General features: G+C 35.8%; 1 protein-coding gene across 1 annotated transcript; it reads right to left on the bottom strand.

Moving 5' to 3' along the window:
* Positions 1 to 5,275: 5,275 nt before the first annotated feature.
* LOC140330157 (protocadherin-8-like) lies at positions 5,276 to 10,570 on the bottom strand. Its single transcript, XM_072410472.1, has 4 exons — positions 8,064 to 10,570; positions 7,663 to 7,730; positions 6,868 to 7,001; positions 5,276 to 6,326 (listed from the first exon to the last, which is right to left on the bottom strand). Exons 1-4 carry the CDS (start codon positions 10,428 to 10,430, stop codon positions 5,950 to 5,952), a joined length of 2,946 nt encoding a protein of 981 aa, XP_072266573.1. The 5' UTR covers positions 10,431 to 10,570; the 3' UTR covers positions 5,276 to 5,949.
* Between the last annotated feature and the right edge of the window lie 413 nt (positions 10,571 to 10,983).

The raw sequence follows: 10,983 nt of genomic DNA, 5'->3' as shown, positions 1-10,983 counted from the left end.
CAAGATATGACTTCTACAGTGCCCTATGTGTTCAACGCCATCTTGTTTATTTCACTATTTATGCAATGAAATCTAAATACTTGCTGTGTATTGATAACTGATTTTGTACTATACATGCTGTATTTATTTTAGCTATCAATGCCTTGGTCTCACTAGCCAATCTGAGAAACATGTCTGAAACTAAGGCCCAGTTACCCTTTCACCACCTGATGTTACCTAGATTGATTTTTTACCATAACACCTATAATGTGTTAGCTAAACTTTGTCTGGACAATTTGCATTTCAATTAAATAATTTATTATTTGCCAAAAAAAAAAAAATTCTAGGGGTTGGCACTAATTAACATAACTTTAAACCATAACTTTAAACCATAAGGGGAACCCACCTCCACACCCATATTATACCTAATAGCTATATAAACACATTTCTATGAATAAAAGCATTCTTTCAATGAGTTTCTGGAGTTGCCCACTAATTTGAAGTATAAGTCTTGTCTCTTTAAGGACAGAGCAAAAACAGAAAAATATCCACTACTCTTCTAGAAATCCAATGAGCTTCGAACCTCCACTTGTGAACTGACAAATCTGTCTGTGCCACACTGAGATCCCAAGCAATGTCATCAGCCCTGGGCGACTTCTCCCCTGCTGGATTACAGAAAACCTCCCCATTCTCTGATCTCTATAACATAAGGGGATTGTTCTGCAAACCAGAAGAAAACTTAGGTAGGGTTATTTCCACTATTTGGGAATTCAGTGGTGCAGAGGCAGCTCTATTAGATCACTACATCAACAGGCATTTGTTAGATTTTGTGATGTACTGAATACTTTTTTCTCAGATATATATGTTCATATTGAAGTATTAAGTATTTAAACCTGAAGGTCTTCAGATAACAATAATGCTTGGAAAACTATTATTGAAACTGCAAGTGCCCTATAATAAATGTACTTTTGTGCAAATAAAAGAAAGAAATATTCAACATTGGCGTTGCTTTAATTTCATACATTATAATCAGCCTATTTCCGCCGCATTACTAGAATAAATGAATCATTTTGTATCTCCAATTCACTAAATGGCTCTTGTTATTCTACATTCCACTTTACATTAGCATTTCTATCATGCAATATAAGTCACAGAATAAATGTTTGCTTTCGTTAAATTACACTTACACATAAGTGTGTATTTATGGCTGGTTTGCCGCTTTAGCCATTTCCAGTTTAAAAAAGATGATATTTATACAAGTCTATATAAGTGTGGTGGCTGCATTAGTTTTTAATTTAGTGATGAGAACATTTGCAGCACGAACAGAACATATTTACTGAGCCCTTGCTAATTCTTTTAGGCAGAAACTAAATCACAGACAATGTTTTCGTTTTAACCAACCTTTTGGACACTATAAATTCATCTCCCCCCTGTAAAGAACATGAGAAGTGGAGAACATGTTTATATTCCAAACCAAGTGAAAAGCCTAAGGTGACAACGCTGCTTCTCCAGTGATACAGTGCAGTGAGTGTAGTCACCTTACTACAGGAAGTATGTTATTCACAGGCAGCAACCATATTTAAGCATTGGATATTATATTTCTTCCTTCAATTTTCCACATTGAGATTTTGCCTTGTCAAATGTTTTCCGTTTAATTCCATGAATTTACTACATTCATAAAATGTTAAAACAAAATTTAACCAAAAAAATGACAATATCATATGCTAATATTAAAGCAGCATAGAGTTTTTTTCTTCTATGTCATCATTTTTAAAATGTTAGTTTTTTTACAAAAGCCATCTCACTAAATCTTTGTTGAGCACACAGCAGATCCACTTACAATATTAACCTCAACTAGCCAGTCCTGATGATTTGCTGTTCTCTAATCAATTAGAAGTTCAAAAACATGGCACATATAGGATATATATAATTCATGTTGGTTTACAGCATTCATAGAATGTGGAAGGATTTAAGCCTCTGCCAGGTTTTTCTTGCCATTTGTGTCCTTGTTTGGTTAAATTGTCAGGGCAGGAAATGACGGTGACATTAATGTTTTACTGTCCTGCTCACAACTCTTTTACACATTTCTTATATGTTACAGCCGGAAATAACAACCCAACAGAATTATTGATTCTTTTCTACTTTATACAAAACTAACATATATATATATTATATCAAGCTTTAACACTGATAAAGTAAAAAGTTGTGAAGCATTCACCTTATGCGTTACAGGTTCTAAAAACTAAGAAAACAAAATAAACAAACAATAAACTCCGATCTATTAGCTGTCCTTGATTTTCTTAGGCACAACAATACTAGCTTTTCTAGACGAATAACCTTTACTGACCACAAGTATTTTGTAACACTGAATACAAACCATAAATCAAAGTTTTGCTATGAGTTGGGATAGGATCCATAGAGTCATGGTTATAGTTTATCTGGCATTCCCTACTGAACTTTATAGATACAAGCTTTATCCTTGTAGGTTTTTATATATATATATATATATATATATATATATTCCCTTGCTTTAATTCCTTTGCATTATAGAATGGATGCATTGTATTTTTATAAGGTATGTCTAAGAAATATTACATTTGCAGAAACCCAAGTTAGACATATTTGTTTAAGCAAAGTGGCCTTGTAGGCAGACATCTTGGGTTTGAAAACTAATGGCATAATTATTAATATTATTAATATTATTATTATTATTATTATTAATAAACAGGATTTAGATAGCGCCAACATATTACGCAGAAGTGACACAAGAGGAGGAGAGAGCCCTGCCTAGAAGAGCTTACAATCTATTTTCATTATTAATAATTAATAGAGTGCCAATATATTCCATGAGCCTATACAATTGACATTACATTTGTCACCCCCACCCTTACTATATTTCTTTATAAATATGTATATGTGTGTGTGTGTGTGTGTGTGTGTGTGTTAAAGATCGTCGCCATCTTATATAATAGAGACAGATTTCCATTTAATGTTTGGGCAAGGAACAGGAAATACATTTAATGTTTAAGCAAGGAACAGGAAGAGGAACAATAAAAATCTTACGTACAGTGGTGATGCTCATCAAATAGGAATCTTATTTTGGGAGATTGATTAATAAAAGTTGGTCATCTATAAATTCTTTAGTTTTCAAAGTGTTTTTATGCTTACAAATCGAGGTGTATGATACTTTCTTTACATTAGGCTTTACAGCCAAATGGGTTTGTAAACAACACAGGATTAAACAATATATGAGTTGGAACTCCAGCATTGTTCCACCCTTTGTATTAGTATGACACATTACAATGATGTAACCCTCTCTTCCCCTAGGTGTTTTGCATGCTCATTAGAACTCCCTCCTCATCATGACATGTCCTAGTAAAGTTTAATCCATGCCAGTAAAGAACATGTGGGCTGGTGCTTTAAAAACAGACATTCTATATAAAAAATGGTACATATCCAAAATGTCCTTTATTATTTTTCTGTATGTAAGACTATCCTTCTCTAGGCACATGTAAATAATGTATTTGTGCAAAGGTTCAGCTGTTTTGATTATTAATGGAGCTATAAGTGGAGCAAAATAATGGAGCTATATAATGGAGCAAAAAATAAAACAAGAAAGCATTATGCAAAGCAACACATTCTGTACTTTTTAGTGCTAGAAGGTCTGCTGATCTTGTGATCTCTGTCTGCCACCCCCTACATCTACACTGATTTACCTAATTAAGTTCAAAGATAGAGAAGACCAAATGGTGAAAAAAGCTGTAAGTTATTGTTGACACCTTCCTATCCTGTTAGGCACTTAGGTTACTTAGTAACTTAGGTTACTTCCTCTGCTCTTCCAAGGATTCTGACCAGGGATGAGGTTAGGATTTTGGCTTCTTTGGAGTAGAGATTTGTAGACTTGGTGAATTTTCACAAAAATATTTTTTACATAGTATTGTACTCAATGAGTGTGATTTATTAAAGCTCTTCATGGCTGGAGAAGATACACTTTTATCAGTGAAGCTGGGTGATCCAGCAAACCTGGAATGGATCTGGTCCAAAACTCAAAACATTTGCTAGCAAATAGCAAATGACTTTGAAGAAATCCGTTCCAGGTTTGCTGGATCACCCAGCATCACTGATTAAAATGTATCTTCTCCAGCCTTGGAGAGTTTTAATACATCAGGCTCAATGATTTTTAAAACACTGACAGATACTATAAAAGGAGAGGGCTCAGAGCAGTCATAGAATTAGTGTTTTGGAAGATTCTGTAAGGAAAACTGACAAAGGAGAAATAAAAGGTAGTTAAGAAACTGCAACTGCATCTCTTAGGATGACCACCACTTTGCTGCCTTTTTTGTTCTTATTAAAAATTTTCTGTCTTTCATTTTTGTTTGTAGTTAACTCCAAAGCAATGGTAAATTTTGGCTGCTTTCCCATGCATATTAAACTTATTGCTGCTGCAAGGCTTCCTTTATTATCATGTGATTCTCTTTTCTTTTGGCAGAAGAATATGTTGGTTTTCATTTTATGTTAACAGAGGCTTGTTTGAGGTTTGTTTTTGGTTGTGGTGTACAAAAAGAGGCATTCACTTTCTGCTGACCAAAATAATTACAGCTTACTAACTCTCTTGGATCCATCAGCACCATGAAATAACTTGCCGCATTCACTCATCCCTTTTTTCTAATCAATTCTTCTATTGGTTTCATAAAACACCTTCCTATGAGAATCTATTGAGATGCCTTACAATGATGGCAACATAATGACCGTGTGTATTTTATAGGGATATGATTTCTCCAATAGGTAAGACAGAGCACAAGTACTATGTTTCTAGTACATTTTGGTCATGATCTTCCCTTGTATACCACAAACCCAAAAACAATGTGTTCAATTTAAAAAAAAATGTATTTGCTGAAAAGTATCTTAATCCAAATGTTCTTCTTTTGAATAAAATAGTACAGAGTTGGATCCCCGGTCAAGTTTGTATTGCCATCCAAAGAAAATAAGCTGATGACACTGCAACCCCCATACTAATTTAAGCAAACTGTATTGTTCTGGACAGAATAAACCAAAAAATGACCTTCAATTTGCCTGTTTTTCACCCAAATAGGGCCTAAATTGTAAAGCCAAAGATGAACAGAAATTTTTACCATCATCATAAGAAAAACTTTACCTACTTCACCCAAAATGAGCAAAGAAAAAAAAAGATTTGGTTTTGTATACAGATTAATTTATAATGTGTTTGTAGGACCAATTCTAGAACCCTAATTTTTTGTAATATGTAACATTAAAAGAAGGAGACAGATTCAAAAGAAATGTTTAAAATAAATATTTATTGATAGAACAAATCCATATACAACATAAAAATCATATGATATGTACAGTCATATAGCGAAACATATACATATATATACAATTGCTATACATTTATAAGTGAACTAACAATGACAGAATAAAATGCAATATCCCTGAGGGGTATGGCCGGCTAGTGACCACATACCATTTATCACTTTTCTATTCCTGATTGCATCTGTGCTATAAAACAAGCTATTCTGTATGCACAGTTAGACAAAGTAACATTTTATAAGACATTTGCATGTCTTCCCCTACAACTCCTATTTTTTAAAATAATTTATTACTATTATTTGATATTTATATCATTTACATTGTAACAAAATGCTATCTGTTAGGCTTGTTGTACCTTTTGCCAACATCTTTATCAATTATTCTTAGGTAACAGTCAATACTGCAAATATGATCAGTGATATATTGTGTTTCAGGTCATAGAGGTGCATCCTTGCATGAGATCTATTCCCATTTCTTTAGACATCCACTGGTCAGTGACTATATAACCTCATGCAACAGCAGCAATACTGCCTCCGATGATTTGCTGATTGAATGCAAGACTCATTTAAATGAAACATTTTAGAATCTAGTGAACAGCATTCTCAATTGAACTTCTAATCAACAAAGTTTTGACCCTCAGGTTTAAAAGGTGGTTGCGATTTCACAAGGTTGCAAGCTGATTTCTGTGATGTAATTGGAACCTTGGTATGTTCTGGTCACTCTGGGTGGTGATAGCATGGCTCCTCTGTTTACCAAATCTCGTTGTCTGGACATCCTCTCATCCTGCATACTATCGGCATGATAGGAGTCTTTAAGTGTATAGTAGCTTACTGGAACATTAGGTATTCTGGAGTGCTGATAGGTGTTGTAGTAAGAAGGAACTAGGGAATAAGATGTTGCATATCTCTTTTCATACTGCATTGTGACATGTCCAGGGTAGGGAGCTTTATTGCTGCAGTGACTATGGAGTGGAGGTTCTGGACCTCTGAATGTTCCTGATGTTCCTGTGTATATAGAACCTTAAATAAAGGAAGAAAACAATGGATTAGACATGGAAGTGGAAATTGATTGATAAACATTACACAATACTTAACTAAAGATGGATATAAAGTGTATATTCATCCAAAACATTTTATTTTAGTTTTGAATAGTGTGGTAAAGAATTGGAGTCACTTATGGGATTTTACTGCTATCTGGCTTTCATTTATGGAAAGTTTGCTTTTCACACTGTCAGGGTGATAATAGGCAGGAAGAAAGGCATTGATAGTACCGGAAAGCAGACTGGGGTTTATTCTTTCCCAAAAAAAGTAAGGGGCAAACTCTCTGGATCAAATTGATCAAAGTAGATCCAATGGATCAAAGTAGAAAGTGACAGGGGTCGCAATTCTTCCCCAATCTATCCAAAAGTTATGGCTGAGCATACAATTAACATTTTAAATAAATTAATTAAAACATCATAATTGATTCTTTCATATTATTATTACATATTATAAGGTATTTGTTTTTCTGTAACATACTATTACTAAAAACAAAATGCAGTCAGTTTGAGCCACAACTTACATGGCTGTTTGTTAACTGGCAGGCCACTGTCCCTTTTCACACCTTCCCCACTGGTGTCCGAGTCACTGTCATTGAAGTCACTGTCTCCTTTGCCACTGTCTTTCGCACTAAGGCGTTCAATCTGAGAACTTCCACTGCAGAAAAAAAAGGAGAAAAGAGTTATAACAACACCATTAAACAGGCTCTAATATGTTATATATGTATAACTTCTTCCTATTGCCCACATTCATGAACTTGTTGCCAACATATATCATAAAAAAATGTACTCCTTCATAAAAAAAAAAAAAATATTATTGTATGCATATTGCAACAATTTTTAAATATTTCCCAGTTCTCAGTGTCCATTTTAAAAATTTTACACTGCTAAAACACTAGAAATAGCGTGTAGTAAGCAATTTTCTGACTAATGAATACAAGGTACCAATAGATAGTACCAAGGAAAATGGGATATGCAGAAGAAGCAAACTGATCATAGTTGTTACCAAACCAATTAGGCAACTATCATTGCAAATGTGTAGTGTACACCTCTAAACCAATTTAATGTTTGAATGCTGAGTGGTATCAATAGATTACTAAACCATACATATCACCATCTTCCCTGAGTAAGAATATTTTGTAAAGGCAGAACATGGCACCACTTAGCTGTACGTGTCCCAGAACTACTAATGGTACAACTAGCTTAATGCTTTTAATAGCAATGCAATATTATCTAATAGCATTTCAGATTTTGAACTGTATTTCCATGTAATTTACTAATAGACTACTTTCTTTGTAATTTTGGCAGTCGTTATTTACCTTATGCTCCCTGTAGAGTTATCCCTTTGCCACCTGGATGAATGATAAACTGGGTCCGAAACTGAACTCTGTTAAGAGAGAAAAAAAAGTTATTAGCATGCACTGAAAGCCAAACTTGTTTTCACCTTTCAATCAAAGACCTCATTAAAGTGCATAATGCATTTATTTAAATTACCTGGATAACAAGTGCTGTCCTGTAAAACAGCCTGCAATCATTTGCATAGTAATAACAAATATTCTGAAGACATATTAAGCATGTGGATGCTTTCTCTACAACTGAAAATATTTTATTGACTGCTGTGGTATTGCAGGTAAAATTAAACCATCACAGTGTGAAACTGAATAAATTGCTTTTATGGCCTGGTGTAATACTTAATAAATAAAATAAAAGGATTACTTACATTGGATGCCGTATTGAGGTCCTTGGCCAGGTCAGAGCTAGATGACACACTGCAGCCTTCTGACTCTGTGTTGATTGACAGCTGACAAGATTCAGATTGTGACAAAGTGGAAGATGACAGGGTCTCTTTTGATATAGCTGTGCTGTTAAGTAGTTGGTCTTTAATGTCTCCTATCCTTTGTTCTTCAACATCAGTCTTAGAATTTGATTTCCGTTTGCAAGAACAGGCCACAAATATTATGGCAACAAGGAGCAAGGCACAACCTCCGGATAACACTGCTATGAAGATTATAGACAGGTCCATCTGATGTTGACTCTCAGCAGAACTTTGCATAATAACTATCTCTACACTAGATGGATAGGATTCAGTGAGACTGAATTTTAGGGTAGCATTGGAATACATAGAAGGTCTTCCACTGTCAAACACAGCAATAACAACACTCAGGTCTTCAAAATGCAAAGAGTCAATTTTTCTGGTTAATGATAATTCACCAGTTGCTTTGTTCATGGCAAATAATTTTTGGTTGTCTTGCTGGATAAAGAAGGAAAGTTGGGAATTGACCCCCTCATCCTTATCAGTGGCTTTAATCTGAAGGACTAAGTAATTTTGTGGGGCATGGATAGGCAACATAACTTCAGCAGTTCCATTATCCAGCATGGGGAAGGTTATCACAGGTGCATTGTCATTTACATCAATTATTTTTATTTTCAGCTGAGTACGAGCTGTAAGTTGAGGAGTACCGTTGTCACAAGCTTCAATTTCAATGTCTAGTTGTTTTAGCATTTCATAGTCCAGTGATCTTACAGCACGCAACATACCTGAGTCAGAGTCAATGGCCACAAATGTAGACAAGGATTGTCCCAGAATTTTTGCATCAACCAGTCTATAAGATATTTTGCCATTCAGTCCAAAATCAGTGTCCTTGGCCACCACAGTTGTGATATAAGTTCCCGGGGCATTATTCTCCTGTATAGATGCTTCATATATTTGTTTAGTAAATTCAGGTGCATTATCATTTTCATCAATCAGCCTCACACTGTACTGCTTTATAGTTTTCAAGGAAGGAAATCCCTGATCTTCTGCTACAATTGTCAGGTTGTACTCAGCTATCTTCTCCCGGTCTAGAGTGGAAGTAGTGACTATCATGAAACTGTCTTCATAGGCTTGCTTAAGTTTGAAGTGGTCATGGCCATAAAGTGTACAATGAACTTGGCCATTGGGCCCCGAGTCTTTGTCTGTGGTGCCAATGAGTGCTACAAAGCTATCCTTGGCAGCTCCCTCTGTTATATAGGCTATTCCCTTGTTCACAGTAGTTAGGGGAGTGATGGTGATAGCTGGAGCATTATCATTTGCATCTACGATATGCACGGTTATTTTACATGTAGAAGTTAATGGGTTAGGACTTAAATCCTGAGCTTGAATATCAAATTCATACATTTGCCTACTCTCATAATCAACTTTGCCTTCAAGAGTTATGCCACCTGATTTGGGATCTATGTTAAAGAGTTGACGTACCTCTGGAGACACCTGTGGGCTGAAACTGTACACAATTTCTCCATTGGCCCCTTCATCAGGGTCAACAGCATTAATGTCCAGTAAGAGGTATCCTACAGGAGCATCTTCCATCATGTCCACAGTAACAGAACTCTTCTCAAAAATTGGGCTGTTGTCATTAAAGTCCAGAACACGAACAATAACTACTGCACTGCCAGAAAGTGATGGGCTCCCTCCATCCATAGCCATTAGTTTCAAGGTGTATGCAGACTGACTTTCCCTGTCCAGTTCCTTTACCAGTACAAGGTCTGCATATTTAACCCCATCTGATCTGGTCTGAACATCAATCTTGAAGTGGCTGTTGTCTGACAGTTCATAGTTCTGTATAGAATTTGCCCCAATATCTTCATCAATAGCAATTTGCAAGGGAATCCTAGCGCCCACTGCTGAACTTTCAGAAATATCCACATATATCTCAGAATTAGGAAAATGAGGTCTGTTATCATTAATGTCTCTTACCTCCACTTTTACATTGATCAGTTTTATTTGATCCTCTGAAAAACTGACCACATCTAGAGCCAGGATACAGTTTGAGGTCTGCCTGCAGATCTGTTCCCTGTCAATCTTCTCACCAATGCTCAGTTGGCCATCACTCTCCTGGACACGAATAATTGAGTTGTTGTATTGCTTCATAAGGCGAAAGTTGCTCACCGGTTGTTCTGTGGAGTTAAACTTCGAATCCTCTGATAAAACAGCAATGACCGTTCCTGGAGATTCTTCCTCATAGATGTGGTAATGAACAAATTCTGTAGAGGCCAGAGAAGTCATAGAACCCAGCAGTAAAACTGGAAAAAAATTTAGGAACTGCAACATTTTCAGTCCTTTCCTTGCAGTAGATCTGTTTATACTGCCAAGTTAAAGCTCTTGGTGTTGTATCTTGAAGAGAAGAAAATGAAGCATCAATGGTGCCTTCCAGCTGTGAAAGCACTCAGCACAATCCTGTTAAGTGGTGTCTGTATTCAGGACTGGAGAGTCTGGATAACTGCTTGGGCTCATCTCTTCCCCTAGGTTATATGCTCAAGGATATGTAAATTAACTTGCCCTTCCACCAATCTCTAATGACTCCGAGACAAATGGTCACTGAGGCTGAGCAAATGAGGCTGTCATTAACAGAGCTCTCAGTAGGAGGCCAGCTAATGTACAGTTATACTTTGTGACACCTCAACAGAGCTGTGTCCTCTTGCCACTAATCAAAAAAGTCAAATCCACTATATGAAAACAATTTGATGTTCTGCACTAAAAGTATTTATCATTAAAGCGTAGGTTGCTTATGTTTTTACTGAAGCCAGCAATAAAAGATAAATGAGCATGGTTGCTTAACAAGGTGCCAAGAAAATAACAATTTCTCATAATAAAACACAACCAA

Source organism: Pyxicephalus adspersus, chromosome 1 (assembly GCF_032062135.1).
Source record: "Pyxicephalus adspersus chromosome 1, UCB_Pads_2.0, whole genome shotgun sequence".
NCBI classification, from domain to species: Eukaryota; Metazoa; Chordata; class Amphibia; order Anura; family Pyxicephalidae; genus Pyxicephalus; species Pyxicephalus adspersus.
This window is presented reverse-complemented; position numbering and strand designations above follow the sequence as displayed.